General features: G+C 60.5%; 2 protein-coding genes across 2 annotated transcripts; one reads left to right on the top strand and one right to left on the bottom strand.

Annotated features, from left to right (window-relative positions):
• The first annotated feature begins 387 nt into the window (after positions 1 to 387).
• Positions 388 to 10,940, top strand: Ttll10 (tubulin tyrosine ligase like 10). Its single transcript, XM_071618534.1, has 13 exons — positions 388 to 508; positions 1,132 to 1,212; positions 1,294 to 1,429; positions 1,535 to 1,653; positions 1,733 to 1,862; positions 2,572 to 2,643; positions 2,918 to 3,003; positions 3,346 to 3,517; positions 4,225 to 4,396; positions 4,718 to 4,858; positions 9,585 to 9,701; positions 10,091 to 10,184; positions 10,492 to 10,940. Exons 1-13 carry the CDS (start codon positions 388 to 390, stop codon positions 10,938 to 10,940), a joined length of 1,890 nt encoding a protein of 629 aa, XP_071474635.1.
• Positions 10,941 to 15,514: 4,574 nt separating this feature from the next.
• Positions 15,515 to 18,007, bottom strand: Tnfrsf18 (TNF receptor superfamily member 18). The gene is made up of 5 exons (XM_027947701.2): positions 17,814 to 18,007; positions 16,961 to 17,077; positions 16,395 to 16,482; positions 16,051 to 16,253; positions 15,515 to 15,979 (listed from the first exon to the last, which is right to left on the bottom strand). Exons 1-5 carry the CDS (start codon positions 17,959 to 17,961, stop codon positions 15,858 to 15,860), a joined length of 678 nt encoding a protein of 225 aa, XP_027803502.1. The 5' UTR covers positions 17,962 to 18,007; the 3' UTR covers positions 15,515 to 15,857.
• Positions 18,008 to 19,992: the final 1,985 nt, after the last annotated feature.

Here is a 19,992-nt window from a genome sequence, read left to right on the forward strand (position 1 = left end):
GCAGCAGTATGAGCTGGGAGGCCCCCTCTGGACCTCTGTTCCTCCAGACGGACACTCCCACCCCGGCAGGCCTGACGGCCACTGTCTTTACAGCCAGCATCGGGGCTGTGTGCTGAGAGGCCCGGACAGTCCCTGCAGCAGAGGACTCGCCCAGCAGAGACAGAGATGGCCTCCCCCGCACTGGCCACCAGGCCCCTCAGCCACCATGGAGATGGGAGCCAGCCACAAGCAGACGCCACAGTGCGGGACTCAGGGAGGCGCCCTTCCCCGGGCAGAGTGGGCCTGGCCGCCTGCCCCATCCAAGGGCTGAGGCCTCGGGCTGCCCAAAGGCCCTGACGGGGGGCGGGGGCCGCATCTTCCCCACGGGGCACTCACCCCCGTGTCCCCATGCCCGCGCCCCACAGCCGCACCCGCTTCATCCACCGCCGGGGTCAGCCTGCTCGGACCCACATCTGCTCCAAGAGACCCAAGCGGCCCAGGATCCGGTGGTGCTGGGCCCGGGCGCCGAGTGAGTGCGGAGCCCTGCCTGCGGCTGGCTCACCCCCCTCGCAGCTCCTTCCTGGGACAGCACCCCACCCTCAGGGGGCAGATCTCAGGGGAGGGGACAAAATGCAGGGATCGGGGCTCACAGGCAGAGAGGGAGCACTGCTCTCCACCGCCTGAGCGCTCTGCCTGCCCACGTGCCACCCCGGCAGGCAGACACAGTGGGCACTGCCCCCTCACCCTGCCCCGGCAGCTCCCATCTCCCCCAACTGACCATGGCTTCTTGGGTCACCCATGATGTCATCATGGACATTGTGACCCCTGCCCTCTGGGTACCTCCCGGCACCATGTCTGCTCAAGGCGGCAGCCTCAAACCCCAGCCCCTCCCTGCACAGAGCTCCTGCCCGGTTGGTAAGGAGGGTAGGAATAAGGCTCCCTGCTGGCCCTGCCCCACCCCACGCCTGGCCCTAGAGGGTGGTAACTCATCCCTCTGGCGCCTACTGGCCCCCAGGCTCCTGGTCAGGTCTCTGCTGGGCTGAGGTGGGGCCCAGAGAGGCTGGAGTGAACTCCCAGGAGCCCCTGAAATGGGCTGGGGTTGGAAAGGCAGAGTGGGGACCTCCTCCACAGCACTGACCCACCAATCCCCAGGCTGGGCCCATGAGAGACAGATGGGGAGCAGTGGCAAGGAGGGTCTCCCGCCTCAGCTGAGCCAGCAGGACCAAGATGCAGGTGAGCGACAGGTGACCCTGAGCGGGCAGGGAGAGCCCTGTGTTCCAGGAACCTGGCCTCTGACCAGCTGCTTGCCTGCAGACCTCCTGGACAACACAGATGCTACCCGGCCCCCAGTGCCCTCCCCAGAGGGGCCCCCACCGGAGGGGGACAAGCAGTCGCCCAGCACCGGGCAGGGCCCCTTCTTCTACATCGGAGGCACCAACGGGGCGTCCATGTGAGTGGGGCCGGTGGCCCTGTCTGCCCCACACTGATGCCGGCAGTCCCCGCGCCGTCCTCCAGGGACCCTTGGCCCCGGGGTCACTGCTGCCTCCACCCACAGAGTCAGTGCCTACTGCAGGAGCAGAGGCTGGCAGCGCACGCAGGACGGCCGGCGCGAGGACTGCAAGCTCAAGTGGTGTGAGATCAAGTGCCGGGACAGCTACTGCAGCTTCCGGGAAGGTGGGGGGCACCCCAGCGGGGGGCCGGGCCTCTGGGTCCTGCGGCGCTGCCCACATGCCACCCCTCTTTGTCCTGCCAGGCCAGCAGCTGCTCTTCCAGCTCCCCAACAACAAGCTGCTCACGACCAAGATCGGGCTGCTCACGGCCCTGCGGGAGCACGCACGCGCACTGAGCAAGGCCAACAAGGTGCCACCGGGCGGCCAGGCCAAGTGAGCCCCCCGCCTGCTGGGCGTCACCCCGCCCTCAGTGTACCCCTCCTCGGTCATCCACCTGTCCCTGAAAGACCCGGTCCCCCAGACCAGGCGCCCACTGCTCTCCCCACCCGCGGCCCCTCAGGGCTGACCCCCCTCTGAGACACCGCCCCCCGGACTTGAGCATCCTCCCCCCATCCACCATGCTCTGGCCACCACTGCCTCCACCCCGCCCTGCCACCCCCAGGAATCTTTGTCCTCCCACACAGCTACGCAGGTCCCTCGGGCATGACTGCTCACCACCCACCCCTGCCACTCATCCTCCCTGCCCATTCCCCTCTCCGGCCATGTCCCTCCACCTCCTGCCTTCAACCCCACCGCACAGCCCGGCCCTCCACCCAGCAGCCCGGGTCCTCCATCCACTTCCCAGTGCAACATTCACCTCACATGCCCCACCGTCCGCCCCTCGTCACCTGCCTGTCAAGCAGACAGCCAGAGGCGTCCATCCACCATCTGCTCACCCACGGCTCATCTTAACATATGTCCAGTGTCCATTTCCCACTCTTCTATGGCGTCCACCTGTGCTCACAGCATCCACCTGTCCAGCAGACCACCTGCCTGCCCCCGTCCACCTCCATAGCCAGCCGGCCTCCATCTCTCCAGGCCCCCATCCATTCTCCACTGTGGAGGTGGTCACTCAGGCCAGGGCCTGTGTCCCTCTCTGCAGATGTGGAAAGGACACGACAGTGACCCTCGAGGAGCCCACGTGGATCAGTCCGGGATGCCTCGGACTACAAAGGTAAGTGCACCCAGTTCTGATCCTGGGCTCACAGCAGGGTGCCACCAGAAGGGATTGGGGCAGGTGGCAGGGCTGGGTGGGCAGGGCCTCCAGCCTCTGCTGCAGAGAGGCCAGTGGTGTGGTGGCCAGAGGCATGCCCTGGCCAGGCAGAGTGCAAAGGCCCTGCAGGGACGCACTGGGTCATCTGGGGCCTAGGTCCGGCCCCCAGAGTACCGCCAAGCCCCAGGGCAGGGGACAGCCCTGCCACGCTCTCTCCACCTCCCTGCTCTCCCAGGGCTCTGAAAATGGAAGATTTTTTCCCAGAGACCTACCGTCTGGACGTCAAGGATGAGAGACAGACCTTCGTCACCCTGTTTGATGGTGAGAGGCTGCAGACGGCCAGATTCAGGGGGACAGCAGCCTGTAGGGGCAGTGCACGTCCTGGGGGCATGGAGGAGTCTGGGGGGGACGGCTGGGGAGCGGGGAGGGTCAAGGCGCTGGAGGGCTGTAGGGGCGGGGTCCAGTGGAGGCAGGGGCCTCAGCTGCCTCTCACCACACAGAGCAGGGTGGGGCCCCTGTCTGGTCAGGCTGAAGGTGAGAAGCGGGGAGCGTCATGGCCAGGTCCCAGGGAGGTGACTAGAGCAGCTGCAGTGTGGTCAGGGCCATGGCAGGCCCAGGATGGGGGTGGGGTGGGGCCAGAGGCTCAGGGGGTGCTCCCTGCAGAAACCCAGATATGGATCTGCAAGCCCACGGCCTCCAACCAGGGCAAGGGCATCTTTCTGATCAGGAGCCAGGAGGAGGTCAACGCCCTGCAGGCCAAGGCCCAGAGCACGGAGGACGACTCCATCTACCGCAAGACGCCCTTTCGGGCACCTCAGGCGCGGGTGGTGCAGAGGTGTGGGCGTGGGCTCCAGGCGGGGCCTGGGTGGGGCTGATTCAGATTAGAGGGTACCTGTGAGGGCTGTGGGGGTCAGCAGGGCTACAGAGCAGTCCCCAGATACAGGCTCCAGGACCGGGTAGGTGGGGAGGACTTGGCCAGTTGCCCCTCTGGCGACAGCTCCTCTGCTCCCCAGCCAGCTGTGGCTTCTCTGCCTCCAGGCAGGTCCAGCCCCTCAGCACCCCAGGGGCAGGGTTGGGGGCTGGCCTCAAGAAGGTCCCATGGACCTCAGCCTCTGCCAAGCCGGGACTCAGCTCTGGCCACAGCTGCTGTCTGTCGTCCCTGCTGTCCAGTCAGCCCTCCTGGGCGCTGCTCCCTGCCTCTGGTCTTGAAGACCTGAGTTCCCCTGCTTGGAATGTCCGCTCCCTTCTGCCCCAAGCCACGCACTCTTCCTGGCTCTCAGCAGCCTCCTTCCCCTGCAGGCAGCCCTCCCGCAGGGGCCCGGTCCATCCTGACTCCAGGCTCCTAAAGGAGGCTGTGGCCAAGGTCTGCAGGCCATGCCCTTCCTTCTTCCCAACCCCCCGACCCAAGTCCCCTGCCCCTGGACATGTGCCCAGCCAGAGGCCACTCCCATGACAGGGGAGTGTTGGGAGAGGCAGGGGGAGTGGGGACGCCGGCCAGGCTGGCAGGGCAACTCAGCCCCAGTGGCCGCATGGGGTGCCCAGGTACATCCAGAACCCGCTGCTGCTGGACGGGAAGAAGTTTGACGTGCGCTCCTACCTGCTCATCGCCTGTGCCGTGCCCTACATGGTGTTCTTTGGCCACGGCTATGCCCGCCTCACCCTCAGCCTCTACGACCCCCATTCCAGAGACCTCAGTGGCCACTTGACCAACCAGGTAAGGAGCCCTCGCAGGTGAAGGTCTTCCCTGAGGCCTGGGGTGGGACGAGAGGAAGGCTCCCACCTGCCTCTCACAACAGCAGGTCTGCTGTCCTCAGCCCCCAGCCTGGCTCCGCCTGGTGGGCTAGAGAAGGGCCTCAGGGGAGGACTGCAGGGCAGGCGGCCCCTTTGAGAACCCAGGGACCTGCTGGCTGAGGGAGTCTTGGTGGACAAAGGTGTTTGCAGGAGGGTCTCCATAGGCAGGTGCCCGAGGGCCTGGGGCAGCAGGGTCAGGGCCTCCTCAGTGGAGGCGGCCTCCAGGCCCTTATCTTCCCCCCAGTTCATGCAGAAGAAAAGCCCCTTGTACGTGCTACTGAAGGAGGACACGGTGTGGAGCATGGACCACCTCAACAGCTACATCAACGACAAGTTCAGGAAGACCAAGGGCCTCCCCCGAGACTGGGTCTTCACCACCTTCACGGTCCGTCCGCAGCTGCATCCACTCCTGCTGCGGGAAGGGAGGGTCGCTGAGGTCGGGAGCTGTGCGTGTCCACCTGGGCTGAGCTGGGCGTGGGGCTGGTCACGGGGCCTGGGCTGTGAGCACTGAAGCTCTGTTTGCATGTGTGTTCCGAGTGATGCTTCTCAAAGCTGCTGACGGCTGCAGCCACGGCCCAGCGGCCCCCAGCAGCCCAGGCAGAAGAGCCCGATGTGGCCCACCTGCAAGGGTCCCCGCAGGGCCGGTGATGGCAGCACACCTTCAGTCACACGACCACAGTGAGAGAGCTGACAGTTCATGACTCGCAGGGCAACTAGAGGATTCACAGGCCGGAGAGGATAGGGCTTCCCTGCTTACGGGTCACCTGGGAGAGGTGTCTGTTCTTGGGAGTCATTTGTCTACTGCGCACTTCGGAGGGGCCTGGCAACAGGGCCACAGAGGAGTGGGCGGGAGGCGGGTGAGCACCAGCTCCACAGAGGGACCGGCCTCTCCTTGCTCAGCCTGGGCTGGCCCAAGCGGAGGTCAGCTGCTGCCTGGCTACCACTCCTAGTCAGGGCCCTGTGGACTGTGGAGGTCACCAGTGTGAGGTGACCCCAGTCATTTTCCCCTGCCCCCCAAATGCACACAACTCAGAATCCACCATTTAAAGTGCACAGGGCAGTGGTTTCCCACATCAGGCTGCGGTTGCCCCACTGTCTGACTCCAACGCTGTCACAGAGAGAAATCCGGCAGTGGTCCTCCCACCCTGGCAGCCGCTCACCTGCTGTTCTGGGTGTCCCGCCTCTGGATGTCCATCCAAGGGTGTCCCTCAGTGGGTCACCTGTGGCCTCCCTCCTAGGTGTCCCTCAGTGGGTCACCTGTGGCCTCCCTCCTAGGTGTCCCTCAGTGGGTCACCTGTGGCCTCCCTCCTAGGTGTCCCTCAGTGGGTCACCTGTGGCCTCCCTCCTAGGTGTCCCTCAGTGGGTCACCTGTGGCCTCCCTCCTAGGTGTCCCTCAGTGAGTCACCTGTGGCCTCCCTCCTAGGTGTCCCCCAGTGGGTCACCTGTGGCCTCCCTCCTAGGTGTCCCTCAGTGGGTCACCTGTGGCCTCCCTCCTAGGTGTCCCTCAGTGGGTCACCTGTGGCCTCCCTCCTAGGTGTCCCCCAGTGGGTCACCTGTGGCCTCCCTCCTAGGGTCTCCACCTTGCTGCACACCTGCTGTGTTCCCTCTCTGGCATCCTAGTGTGAGTGGACCTCGGTTGTCCACTGAGCCCAGGCCGCTCTACTCTGTAATTGCCGTCCTGAGTCAGTGTGGTCCAGACACAGATGCATTTCTTCTGAATGGCAGAGGAAGGAGCTGTGCCCAAGGGTGACGTGCTCACTTTGGGGACAGTCCCACAGTGACTGCAGCGTTGGACATTCCCAGCAGCAGCTTGGCAGGCTCCAGCTTCTGCATCCCCTCACCATCAGCTGCTGTTGTCCTTTCTGTTTTTCACACTCTGCTGTGTCCCTGCTGGGTCTCACCTGGCGCTGATTGCTACTTCCCTAGTGACAATGACCTTGAGCATCTTCTGTGCTCACCGGCTCCCTTCTCTAGGGAATGTCTTTGGAGCCTCTCTGTGTTCTCTATTCAGCTGAGACACTTCTTTAGATGTTTTGAATACCAGAACCTTGCCACGTCCATGATCCGAAAATATTTTCTCTCATTTTGTTGTCTTCACTTTTTTGATAATGTCCTTGTTCGTAAAAGCCTTTAGTTTTTGCTTTGTTTGGTGCTGGGAATTGAACTCAGCACAAGTTGCATGCCGAGCACACACTGTACCGTTGCCTTAGGCTGAATAAAGTCTAAAAGCTTTTACTTTTTAAATATTTATTGTGGTACTGAGGATTGAACCCAGGGGCACTTCACTGTTGAGTGGCATCCCCAGACCCTTTTAAAATTACTTTTATTTTGAGACAGGGTCTCATTAATTTGCAGAAGCAGGATTACAGGTGTGCGTCACAATGCCTGGCCAAAAGCTTTTAATTTTGACGGAGGCCCATTTTATCTATTTTTTCTTCTGGTTCTTCGTGTTTTGGATGTCATATCTAAAAAACTATTTCCAGGTTTGGGTGCAACTCAGCAGTAGAGCACTTACCTACATAGGGTGCTTGGTTTGATCCCCAGAACCACAATGAACAAAAATCATCAAATTTTTTGTTTTCCTCTAAAGGTAATGCAGTCTTCCCCCATTTTCTGGATAACTGCTTTTGTGCACAGAGGGAGGTAGGGATCCAGCCTCCTCTGCTGGCATGTGGCTTCGAGTTCTCCCTGTGCTCTGTTGAACAGACTGTCCGGCCCTCACTGAATGGTCTTTGGGTGGGCTCCCTTCTGGACTCTCAGCTCCGTTGATGCATGCAGTGACTGTCCTTAGGCCAGCACCACACCTTTCAGTCACTGCAGCTCTGCTGTGAGTCTTGAAATCAGGAGTGTGAACCTTTCCATGTTGGTCTTCTTCAAGATGGTTTTGGCTTTTCTGAGGTCCCTTGCGATTCCATATGAATTTAAGGATTCGTTTTACATTCCTGGGAGGCAGTCCATTGAAGTTGGAATAGGGGTTACATTGAGTCTATAGATCACTTTGGGTAGCACTGACATCATAACAATATTTAGCTCTCCAACCCATGAACAGGGGAGGTCTTTCTACATTAGCTCTGGCGATGTTTCATAGTTTTCAGCGTACCAGTCTTTCACCTTCATAAATATTGATCATAGCCATGTTGTTATTTTGGATGACATTGTGAATGGAATCATTGTCTTAATATCTTCTTTGGATTGTCAAACTGATAGTGTGTGTACATATTGACCTTGTATACTGCGACTTTGCTGAATTTATGAGCTCTGATTTTGTATGTGGATTTTTAGGATTGATACATATTATGAATATAGGGTCATGTCACCTGAGAACGGAGAGAGTCTTATTCTTTCTTTCAAATCTGGATGAATTTTGCCTCTTTTCTGCCTAACAGTCCCAGGACCCCACTGGCCTTCTTGTCTTGCTCCTGAGCTGGGGTTTCCCACAGCTCCCTGATCATGCTGGGTTCCTTTCTTCCCCTGGTTTGCTCAGTGGTTTTATCATGGAAGGTGTTAAATGATGCCAGTCACTTTTCCTGAGTGGGTGTTATTTCCCCTCACTCAGTGTGTTGTATTGCACTGTTAGCCTTTCTGTGCTGAAATACTCTTTCCTGGGGTAAATCCCACTTGATAGTGGGATGTAATCACTTAAATGTGCTACTAGACTTACTTTGTTTGCTAGTTTTTATTGAGAATTCTGTGTGTATGCTCATCAGTCTGAAGTTTTCTTCTGGTTTTGAGGCAGAGCACATGGGTCAGCTTTCTGTCCCTGTAACAGACACTGAGCTTTGTTTCCTGTGGCTTACAGTTTTAGAGGTTTCGGTTCATGTTCAGTTGGACCTTGTTTGGGGTTGGTTAATTTCAACTAATTTGTCTTTGAATACAGTCTATTAAAGACAACCTACTGCAGTTTTTTAAAAAATGCCTTCTGCCAACTCATTTGAGATTCTAACCCATTATATAATTATCAATAAGGTAGGATCTACATTTCTTTTTTCATACTCGGGATTGAACCCAGGGCACTTTACCATTGAGCTACAACCATAGCCTTTTCTATTTTTTTATTTTGAGACAGCCCAGGCTGACCTCAAACTTGCCATCCTCCTGCCTCAGTCTCCCAAGTCCCTAGGATGACAGGTGTGGCCCACTGTTCCCAGCTTATCACTCTTCAAACATTGTTTCTGCTCCTTTCTCTCCCCTCCTTCCAGGACTCCCACTATGCACATGTCTGCTTGATGATGGTGTTCCACACCCAATATCTCCTTTTTTGTGTGTGTGTGTGGTGCTGGGGATCGCACCCAGGGCCTTGTGTATGCAAGGCGAGCACTCTACCAACTGAGCTCTATCCTTAGAGACCTACCACAACCAAGTCTCTAAGGCTTTATTTTTCTTCATTATTCTTTCTTTTCCTCAGACTGGCTAATTTAAGTTAAAAAAAAATTTGAGACTGGGGCCAGCCTGCACAACTTAGAGATACCTTGGCCCCAACTCATGGGCTCAAGTGTGGCTGGGGCTACAGAAGCATGCCACCACCCCAGCACCAGTGGACACTCTAGAACTTCTACTTGCCTTCCTTCTGTCAATTAGATTTGTTCCACTATGTCCACTAATGGGAGATATTTTCCAAGGCTACTGCTGAGCTGGGAAACAGGAAGTGAAACTAATGAGGCGAGTCTGAATACTAGAGAGCTCCCCATTCTTAAAAAATATTTTTGGCTGTAGGATGGACATAATTTTTTTTTTTATGTGGCGCTGAGAATCGAACCCAGTGCCTCACACATGCTAGGCAAATGCTCTGCCACTAAGCCCCAGCCCAGTCCAGAGCTCTGTGTTCTTGCCAAGATTTTGCATGTCCCATTGGTTGTCTTGTCCTGCTGTGAGTGAGCCATTCAAGGACAGAGATTTCCTGTTCCCTTCACCCTTGAATCCTCAGCCCTCCTGCCACACAGGAGGAAGTCCATGGGTTTGTTGAGTGAGTTTCTGGCTGTAAGCCTGTGACTCTCAGAGGATGGTGTGGTAGCGGAGCAGGTACAGGTGGGAGTGTGATTGACAGCTCAGGCTTGGGAGATGTCACCAGGACTCACAGGTCAGACTGTGATCCTTCCCTGCTTGACCCACAGAAGCGGATGCAGCAGATCATGGCCCACTGCTTCCTGGCAGTCAAGTCAAAGCTGGAGTGTAAACTGGGGTACTTCGATCTCATTGGCTGTGACTTCCTGATTGATGAGAACTTCAAGGTGCTGTCCTGAGTGGATGAGGTTTGATTGGCAGGTGCAAGGAGGCACAGTCCATCTGTACACCTTGACCACACCACAGGCCCGTGGGTGCCCTCTGCAGTCAGACCCACCCTGCCTGTTCCCAGTCCCAGGGTGGTGTATCCATAAGGCTCAGCTCCTACTGCAGCTGGGGCAAATCCATACCCCCTCCTCAGGACACCTCTGGACAGAGACCCTCAGACTGTCAAGGTGTCAGACCCATGGTCAAACAAGGGGATGGAGGTTACAGGGGAAAAAGCAATCTGCCCAGAGTCACTTGGCTTCATGGGAACCAGGGCCCCAGCCTCCTGCTGGCTTAGTGGTCTGTAGGTGGGTGGGTGAGTTGGGATGTTCACCAGTGTCCTGCCCAGGTGTGGCTACTGGAAATGAACTCCAACCCTGCCCTGCACACCAACTGTGAAGTCCTGAAGGAGGTCATCCCTGGTGTGGTCATGGAAACCTTGGGTGAGCCTCAGCATCCCGACCCCACAACCAGGTGGAAGGAACCCTCTCCCTGCCTGCCCAGTACTGTGTTCTATCCTACCCTCTCCCAAGTTCAGATCCCACAAATCTAGCTCTCCAGCAGGCCCAAACCCTGCATCATGCCCCAACCTCCCTACTAAGGTTGTCCCCCTACACCTCACCCCGAGCTGGGTCCCACCCTTCGAGGCCCCCTCTCCTCCCCTGCCCCCAGAATCCCAGGCAAGTTCTGGGGAGGCTGGACCTCCTTTCCACCCCCGCCAAAGCCCCACTCTTCCCACTCCTCCCCCAGACCTGGCGCTCGAGACCTTCCAGAAGAGCTTACGGAGTCAGAGGATGATGCCCCTGCTGTCGCAGCGCCGCTTCGTGCTCCTGCACAACGGAGAGGCGGACCTGGGGCCGCGCCTGGGGGGCTCGCGCACCTTCCCCCGCCGGCCGCCACCGCCCCGGCCAGTCTGCGAGGCCGCGTCCTCCGCGCCCCCCGCGCCGCGCGCCGCAGACAGGCCCCTCTCCGCCCCGCGCCGTCCCCGGCCGCCCGGCCTCGGCGCGGGCCCTGCCGGCACCCAAGGCGAGGAGACCGCGGCCCCCGGCCCCGAGCGGCCGCGCGTGGACGGCAGGGACCCGGCGCGGGAGCCCTCCCCGCAGCCGCCGGCGGAGGAGCGCCAGCCACCGCGGCTCCTAGACCTCGGCGCCCGCGCCCCGCGGCCCCCGCGCGCGGCCGCGCCCTCTGGGGACCTATAAAGGCTACTTCGTGACAAACGCGGCCTCCACAGAGGGTCTGGCCGGCCGCCGCCCCGGCCCGCGAGCCGACCCACCAGGGCGACCCGCGTCCTTCCCGCTGCCCACCAACCCCGACTCCACCGCCGCCCTTAGGGCGAGGTGGGGGCTGCGGGAAGGAGGTGTGCCCGCCCCCACGACGCCGGCCTGTCCTCCCTCCTGGCGCGGCGCACCGCCTCCTGATCTCCTGCCCAGGGCCCTGTGCGGCTCATCCCCCAGGACCGGCCTGCAGCCCTCACGACCCCCAACTCCAGCCTGGCACTGGGATCCGCCACAGTGAGGTTTCTCCAGGAAAGGTCTGGATCCCCATGGACTCTTCGGAACCCCTCTGGATTGCTCTTCTGGGGCTGCCCATGGCTCGCCCGGACCCTGCCCAGCACGGCTTTTATGTGGGCCTTGGACACCAGGCAAGGGCACTCTCCATAGCCCCACAGCCCCCCTTCCCCACAGAGGCCCAGACCTTGGAGATGAAGGGCCCAGGGCTTTTGGTAGTGGTCCCGGAAGAATGTGGGGTCAGCACTGGCCAGGCCCCAGCAATCCTGAGGCCTCCCACACTACTCCCCGTGGGCCTGGGATTTGAGGAGAGAACTCCAGCACCCTGGGCCCTGAGGTGTCTAGGCCCTCCACCCAGTGGCCAAGGCATTACCTTACCCGCGTAGGAGGCTCCCCTCTCCAGGGGTCCTGCAGGCCCCCAGCTTGCACACACTTCTGCCTGTGCTACTCCAACTCCAAGTGGTCATGGCCAGGCATCAAATCCTCCTGAGCTGCCCCACTGCTGACCTTCCCTTGTCCAACAGAGGAGCCAGCTCCACCCCAAATGCAGAGTGGCTGCTTTCTCTCTGTCTGCATTGGAGTGATGGAAGCATCTGAGGGGGCCAGAGAACCTGTCTTGGGGCGCTGGCTCCCTACCCCTTGCAGGCAGGGCTGTTGCCATCCAGGGATGCAATTCCATGTCACCACTAGAGGGCGCTGTCTGCCACTGTTTCTGGCCAGCATACACAGGGACCCGTGCAGCCAGGAACAGACAGGGACAGGGGCTCAAAGAGGTAAAGTGAACCCCCCCCCCCCATCACAGAGCCCCTGGTCGTGGAGACCCTGGGGGTACACCTGTGGTTAGCCCATGCCACAGCTCCCATACACACTGCCTGCCCTGTCCTGGGTGCTCTATCCAACCCTGACCCAAGTCTAGTCACCCTGCTGCTGTGGCCCACAGCCTGGAGTCCCACCTGCTAGGCAAGAGCACACAAGTGTTCCTGTGGGAAGGGCCCAGCTCTGGAGTCCACCAAGGCCAGGGAGGGGCAAAGACCCTTTGAGGCCATATTGCCAAAGCTCCTGGCTACTGCAGCCATGTCACCTTAGGGTCACCTCTTGCTCTCTCCCTCTGCTCTTGTCACTGAAACCCCTGAGCCTTGGTGCCTTATAGGCCTCTTGCCCACTCTAGCGCCCAGCCCAAGTTGGGGTTCTGTTCCATGGTGGCCTCACTACTGTCACAGAACACTGCAGCACTCCTCACCTCCCACAGTTGGGCTATTGACCTCAGGTTCAGGGGCCTCAAGATGTCAGCAGAGGTGACAGAGCCCTTGGGAAGTGCTCCCCTGCTGCCTTGGGGACATGAGCCTGCACTAGACCTGTTCTGAGAAGGGCCCACTGGCAGTGCTTGGCCCTGTTCCTGATGAGCTCCCCAAAGGCCAGGACTGTATCTGGCAGCCCTGAGTGCCCAGATGTCAATAAAGGATGTTTCCTGAGATTCCCTGCTCCTTATTCGTTCCACAGGAATGACAGCCACATCCCGCCCCACGGGGCCCTCCCCAGCTCCTCCCAGCCCACATGCATGCTTTGAGGTGCCCTCTAGTCCAGGACTGCAAGGGGGGTCCCAGGGAGAGGTGGGCTGCAGAGCCCTGAGCCCTGGGTGTCTGGCAGGTGTGAGGTCTTTAATTCAGGCAGAAAGAACCGGCAGGGTCAGGGGACCTCACAGACCTGCTGCTGGAGAGGTGACCCTCCCTATCACACTCCCTCTTTCTCCCTCTCTCCTCTGCCCACTCCTTTTCCCTCCCTCTCTCTGCCAGGGCTAAATTCTGGGGTCCTGCTGGTGGGCAGGGAATTCAAGAAGTGTCCTCTACCAGCAGAAAGTATAGGGAGTCAAGTGGCCCCGAGGCCTGACCCAGGCTCCCATCCCTGCAGCCCACAGGGGCCGACCAGGACAGACCCTCACAGGGCACACACTGGGGCCTGCCTCAGCCAGGGCTACTGAGCACCTGGGGTCAGCCAGACTAAGGTCTACTGGGGCTGTCTGCTCACCCACCCCTAAGCCCCTTTCCCCTTGGAAATATCTGGTGGGATGGGGGGCAGAGGCCAGAGCAGCCCTTGACCTGAATCACCATTTCTGGAAAGCACCCCAAATCTTGGAGCTTTCTGGAAAAATGAGGCGATGGGTGAATGTCTGCCTGCCTGACCCAGGAGGGGGTGAGCAGCTGGCTGAGGGGCAGCCCCTCAAGAGTGAGCCGTCCTCTGGTAGGGAGGATGGGACAGTGCCTATCTGATCACGTGGGGGCACATCCCAGCCACTGGGGCTGCCAGGCCCCGCCTGCCCTCTAAGGCCCCTCCAGTTGTTCTGAGACTTGGGCTGGGGGCAAGGGCTGGTGGCCAGTTCTGTCTAGCAAAAAAGTCTTTTCCCCATCCTCACCTTAACTCTCCCCAACTGGAAGGAGTCTCACCCTTAGTTTGCGGTCCTACCCTGCCTGAATGCAGATCTCAGTGAAGGGAGGTGTCTCTTTGAGAAAGGTGAGTGGGTGGAGCTGGGCTGGCAGGCACCAACTGTGGCCGGAAGCGCTTCTGGGAACAGAGATGGCCTCTGGGGCCTTATCTGAGGCTGAACAAAACCTACCCACTGTGGGGCGGCTGGGGAGAGCTGAGGCCAGGGGAGCTGCGGTTTTCCGGAAGAGCTGGAGAGCCTCCTATGGGAGGGGTTGGCCTGGGCCGCCTCGGGGGTGGGGGGGCAAGCCTGTCCACCCCCCCCCCGCCAGCCAGCCTCACCTGCTCCCACCCCAGCCCCTCTGGGTCTCCATGCGCCTCCAGGCAGCCCTGGGCTCTGCCCCCACACCTGGATCTCACGCAGGTGGACCCGGGCCAGGCAGGGGCTGAGGGGGGACAGGGAGTGACGCCTACTGAGAGCACGGAGGGGGCTGGGCCGGCAGCGGAATCCCCCACCTGCTCTGCACAGACAGCCTTCCGCCCCCACCCCCGTGCTGTGATGACGTTTGGCCCAGTCGCCCCCACGGGGCCGCCCCCCAGGGGTTTCCAGCTGAGTCAGCCCTGTGTAACCTTGGCGGACCTCGGTGCTTTGTGGGGACACCCCCAGAGGTGTCCTGAGGGGAGCAAGGGTGGGGTCCATGGACCTGCAGGGGCGCAGTGAGCCCAGAGAGCCCCCCAGTGCCCCTTCCAGCTGTGCCAGGCCTGGTTGGCCCAAGAGTTTACGTTGCCTGATCTGCCTCACTCCCCCACCCTGGGGTGAGGGTAGGCTCCCGGCAGCTCCCAGAGCACAGAGAAGGTGCTGGTAAAAATGCTGATGCGGTGTCTTAATAAATGGGTGGCCAGAGGTAGATGACCACTGTCCACTATCCAGCACGTCCCCAGCTGTCCCTGGGCTTTTCATATTCTGGGTCCTCTTGTCATCCACTCCCACCAGTCTAGGCATGCTTCAGTCTTTCCCAGGAGCCTGTGTGCTGGGGGCCTGACACCCCAGATTGCAGGTCACTTATCTGCTGTGGGCTGGGCCCACTGCCCACTGCCACTGGGAGCTGAGGGGGCTGAGGGCAGATGGAGATGGGGAACGCGTGGGGGGCTGAGGGCAGTGGCCAGGTATGCACATGCCCCAAGGTGCTGCTAAGACTGGTCCCCACTGGTCTGCCACTCCCCGGACAGCCTTGCCAAGACATCCCTATCAGATCTCTCCAGTAGCAGCTGCAGCTGGGGCTGCCAGGAGGCTGTGAACATGCTCTGCAGGGTGGGACCAAGTGCCATGCCCTAGAGAGAGGGATCCAAGGACAGGAGAAGGCCCAGCGCCAAGGCAAGCCACCTGGAGGCTGCTTCACGTCAGAAGTGCTGGGGCGGAAAGTGACCAAGTCTGAGTCCCTGGGTACGGGGCACAGTGAGGCAAGTCAGGTGGTGGGCAGTGCAGAAACCAGTCTCCACTGGCTTTCAGAGGGGTGGTGGCCCAGAGACCACAGGTCCAGCACGTGGCAGCTCAGTGGCGGCCAGAAAAGCAAGGAGAGGTGGTCTGGCTAAGCACCAAGAAGGCAGGTCCGGTGTGGGGCCTCTCCTCCGGGAAGCCTCCTGAGCCCTGTGGCCCCTGCCAACTGGCTGTGCCCAGGACTCCTGAACTGTGCTCCCCCACCCCAGCTGGGAGCTCCTGGGACGGGACTTGGCTGTGCCTTTGAAGCCTGGGAAAGGGACCATGGGTGTGGGTGGACAAAGTGCCCCGAACCCCAGCCCTGGGCTCCCTGCCCTTCTTTCCATCCCCCATTACACATCCACTCAGGTCACTGAACAAGTGTTTATTGAAAACCACCTGCAGCCAGGTTCCCCTGCTGGACACTGCACACCCGTGGGGGGACCACAGACCCCACCCCAGCAGGGCTGGCCCGGGAGGAAGGCAGTCATGGCTGCCCATCTCTCCCACAGGGCCAGCCATGGCCACCACCCTCCTGCAGAGTCTAGGGAACTTGTCACTGTCACCATCCTGTACCCACTTCCACCGTTGAGGGGAGCAGGGCCGGGCCCAGAACACATGGAAAGCAGAGCCCTGGCTCCCAAGGGTCAGCCTGGGCAAGCTCCTGGGGAGGGTCTGGCTTGGGGTGCAGCTTCTCCTGAGGAAGGTCAGCCTCACACCCACGGATCCCCCCGCTCGTCCTTCTCCAGCCGCTCCCCCCGCTCCTCCTCAGGGAACTGGCAGCTGCAGGCATCCTCTGCTGGTGGGCGGAGCACCTCTAGAAGTGGCTGGGTCTCTGTAGGGGGGTCGTGGTCAGCAGGCAGCCTGAGCCCTCCACCCTCTCTCCTCCCCTAGGACCCAACTGACCTTGAGGCCACGTGTGCTTCCTCCTCAGCTGCCAAATGTGTAGGCTGAGCTGGGCTGTGGTCAGGACGAGGATGCAGGTGGCCATGGCCACGAGGAGGATGGTCAGCTGGCCATGTGGCTCAGCGGGCAGAGACCCCAGGAAGCATACAGCATTGTGAGTTTTGTTCCCATGGAACATGGTGAGAAAACCAAACTGGTCGCAGCTGGGACACAGACACAGACGCGGTCAACCTTGGTGCTCTGGGCTATTTAGGGGATCACAGGGCCCTCAGGGGTGGCCACCCTGGGAGGGACAGGACAGGATCCCTTGGAGCTACATGGCCAAGGCCTCGCTCAGCACTCACTCTGTCCAAGGTCTGCAGCGGCCCTCGTGGCCACTGGAGAAGGTCCCCACAGCGCAGTCCACACACCTGAAGCCGAACTTGAACTTCCCTAGGAACAGACAGTTGACAGACTGCAAGAAGCACTGGGGTAGGTGAGGACACAGGCCGGCGACAGGGTCCCCTGGAGTCTGACCCCATGGTTTCCATTCACCAGAGGTCTCTGATGCCCACAGGACAGGAGTCCTGCACAATCAGTGCCCGCGTGTACCAGTGACAGAGCTGGTGCAGATGGACAGGGCAGGTAGCAGGCCCTGAGTCATAGTTAAGAGTGAGGGGCTGGAATCCAGACAGCTCCTGGACACCCCCACGGGCCCTCAGAGCCAGCCCTGAGGGTGTGAGCAGCACAGGCCCAGGATATGAGGGCAGGAGCTCCCCTAAAGCTGCACAGTCAGGAGACGGCATCCGCGATCCTGGTCCCCGTGCTCAGAGGATGCACCCACACCCCAGCAGACGGCACCCTGCCCACCACACTGCCTGGAGCTCTGGGTCTGCCTCACACAGCCAGCAGTGGCCTCCCAGGGACTCACCTTCAGGCACTGCTTCCTGGCCTGGAGGGCAGGGGTGGTGTGTACAGGTCTGGCATCCAGGGTCCCCGCAGTGGAATTCGGACTTGACACATATACAGTCAGAACAGTTCTTCTCATCTGGGTGGACAGTGAGCCAGCCTCTCAGCAGCCAGCCCGAGTCTCCTCCTTCTCCCACTTCTCTTCTGACCTCCACCCTCAGCCAGCTCCAGGCCAGGAGCCTGGGCTTTGTCCAATTCAGTCTCCACCTCCGGGGGCCAGCCCCTCAGCACACATGGCTGGCTGATGGTGGGTGTGACCGGACAGGAAGTCACCTGGGGCTTCCTGAGAGCCCCCTTCCCCCTTCCCATCCTGCACTACCCCCTCCAGGCCCCAGGGACACTTCAGAGGCTGTCCACTGTCCACCACAGCCTTAGAGATGTGGAAAAAATGGGGTCAAACCCCAGAGGACCCTTTCACTGACCCTTTCAGAGCTGCCCTCCCCACCCCCAGGCCTGGAAGGGTGCTTTCCTGCAGTCCTCATCCTGGCACTACCCCCTACCCACTATGGCAGCGGCAGCAGAGGGGCCGAAAGACGTGCCTGGACCCCAAGCTGCGCAGGAAGTGGCCAAGGTTCCACCAGCCGACAGGAGACAGGGGAGCCTTCCTTCCCCTGAACCCCGGGCACTCTTGGGGTCTCCAGCTCCCTCAGGCCCCTGGCCCTGTTCCCTGACCTTAGGACACCGGACTCGGCTAGAAGCCTCAGCCTCCCTGCGCGATCCCACGGAGACCGAGGCTCTAGGCCCTCCTTGGCCCAGCAGCTGGGTCTGCGCCCGCGAGGCGCCCGTCCATGCCCCGCTCCCGTGCTGCGTCTTACCCGGGGCACAGGAGCCACAGCAGCGCGTATCGGTCCCAGTCCCTTGCAGCCAGCGGCCAGGGCCGCAGTGCTGCCCTCGCGCGGGACTCAGACCCGGACCCAGGGCGCAGAGCAGCATGACCCCGCACAGGGATGCCTGCGGGCCCATCGCGCCCCTCGGCGGTCCTGCTCCGGGGATTTTAGGAGGCCTGGCCTGCGCCGACACGCCCCGCCCCCGCCCTAGTTACCGCCTCCCTTGCTGGCGCCAGGCCTCCCCACCTCCAGCAGGCCGGGTGGTGTCCGGGCAGGGCTCTTAAAGGCCACCCAGAGAGGGTGGGAGGAAGCCTTCCATGAAGTATCCAGACCCCCAAAGAACCTCAGCATGGGTCCCACTGCTGGGAAGCCTGGGAAGCTAGGTGGGGAGCTAGGAGCAGCCCCTCCCACCCAGCCCACCCTGCCGCCTGAGGCTGCAGGGTGTCTACCGGTGCACAGCTGTGCTGTGTGGGTCCCCCCCCTGTGGCTTAAAACCTCCAGGGGATCCCCTTTGCCTCTCCCACCGCAGGGAGCTGACACAGCTGCAGACTTGAGAGCAGAGAGGCATAACCCACACCCTGGGCCCTCCTGCTTCTGCGCCTCTGACAGCTGGTGGCTGCAAGTCTCAAAGGGACGTCTGATCAGGTGTCCTGGACCTGCCGACCACGTCATAACTTGGGTCACATCTCCAACCTGTGGGCAGTCACCTCCCTGAGCCCCCTGCTGCAGGCCCACCCAGCACTCCTGGGCATCACCACCAACTTTCCCAGTGACAAGTCTCACCTGGGGGCTGAGAAGCCTGAGCAGTCCAAGGAGGCTTGCTGATAAAGGCAACCCTTCAAAGAGGCTCAGAGAGACAGAAGTCTTGCTCTGAGGTAGAGACCAGAGTCTCATCCTCTATTTCCTCCGGGATGCCTGGATGTGAAAATGAAAGGGACTCCAGGGCAGGCAGGGTGATGAGCACCAGTAATCCCAATGACTGGGGAGGCGGAGGAGGAGGACCTCAAATTTGGAGGACAGCCTCAGCAACTTAGTGAGCCAGTGTCTCAAAATAAAAGAAGAGCTAGGAATGTGGCCCTAGGTTCCATCCCCAGCAGCAAATAAATAAATAAAAGGACTGGAGATGTAGCTCAGTGGTAGTGTGCTTGCCTAGCATGTGAGGCCCTCGGCTCCACGCCTAGTACTCAAAACAGCAAGTGGCTCCAGAGAGTGACAGCAGAGAGATCCAGAGGGGAACCAGCCCCTGCAGTCAGAGCTGCAGTTGGCCCTGCCCTGTGCCCTGGGGCCTGCCAGAAATGCCCAGCTACGGGCCTTCTTGGAAAGAAAGAGTACAGGTGCTGGCCTCTCCCGCTCTGGTCTCTGGATGCTGAGGCTCAGGCCACCCAGAGCAGAATCCCTTCTGTGAAGAGCCCAGAGATCTCTGTGCAGCTCTGGTGGGTCTGAGTCCTGGAACAGAGAGGAAGCCACTAGCCCCTACCTAGATTCCAGGTAAAGGTGTTGAGGGAGAGCCAGGGAAGTCTGGACCTTGCTCCTGCTCCTCTTAAAGACCTAAGAGGTCAGGCAGGTCCATGTGAGCACAGGGTCCCCCCAGTCATGGTGAGCACACAGTACACGTGGCCTCTGCAACATGGGGCATCCTCTACAACAGTGCTGTTCGTCTGCACCATGAGCCCCTCGTCTTCTGGAAGCAGTGAGGAGGGGCTCCTAGAAAGGAGGAGCCTCCTTGCAGGGTGGGGCCAACCATGCCTTGACCTGCTGGCTTTCAGCAGTAAGGGCAGTGTCCCCTGGAGGGGTCCTGTGGAGGATATGGCCCTGGTGTCACAGGGCAGCTCAGAGGAGTAGGCTCTGAATGGAGGCTGCTTCCCAGAGACCTAGTGCCCTGGTGGCAGCGGTGGAGACTGGAGATCAGGATGCGGTTGGGGATGCTGGTGAGGTCAGCAGCCTTCCTGCCCCACCCTCTCCCAGGGCCCTCCTGGCGTTTTCTGCCATTGAGTGGCAGAGACGTGCTTTCTGCCTGCTCGCTCTGTTTGCCCACATTTTGTGAGCTTCAGACGTCAGTGGTGTATGCTCACAGCAGCAGGGTCCCTGGCCAAGGCCCCATGAGTCCCCACCTTGTCCAGCAGGGGCTGACAGAGGGTGTGACGTTCCTGGCAGAGCAGCTTCTGGG

Source organism: Marmota flaviventris, chromosome 10 (assembly GCF_047511675.1).
Source record: "Marmota flaviventris isolate mMarFla1 chromosome 10, mMarFla1.hap1, whole genome shotgun sequence".
Taxonomy (NCBI): domain Eukaryota; kingdom Metazoa; phylum Chordata; class Mammalia; order Rodentia; family Sciuridae; genus Marmota; species Marmota flaviventris.

Excerpts from the sequence above, each read along its gene's own strand:
- Tnfrsf18 (XM_027947701.2), bottom strand. The coding sequence starts at position 17,961 with ATGGGCCCGCAGGCATCCCTGTGCGGGGTCATGCTGCTCTGCGCCCTG. Across the intron at positions 16,254-16,394 it reads CGCTGCAGACCTTGGACAGA|CTGCGACCAGTTTGGTTTTC; the intron begins GTGAGTGCTGAG and ends TCTGTGTCCCAG. Across the intron at positions 15,980-16,050 it reads GAAGCACACGTGGCCTCAAG|AGACCCAGCCACTTCTAGAG; the intron begins GTCAGTTGGGTC and ends ACCCCCCTACAG.
- Ttll10 (XM_071618534.1), top strand. The coding sequence starts at position 388 with ATGCCCGCGCCCCACAGCCGCACCCGCTTCATCCACCGCCGGGGTCAG. Across the intron at positions 1,430-1,534 it reads GGCACCAACGGGGCGTCCAT|AGTCAGTGCCTACTGCAGGA; the intron begins GTGAGTGGGGCC and ends CTCCACCCACAG. Across the intron at positions 4,859-9,584 it reads GGGTCTTCACCACCTTCACG|AAGCGGATGCAGCAGATCAT; the intron begins GTCCGTCCGCAG and ends CTTGACCCACAG.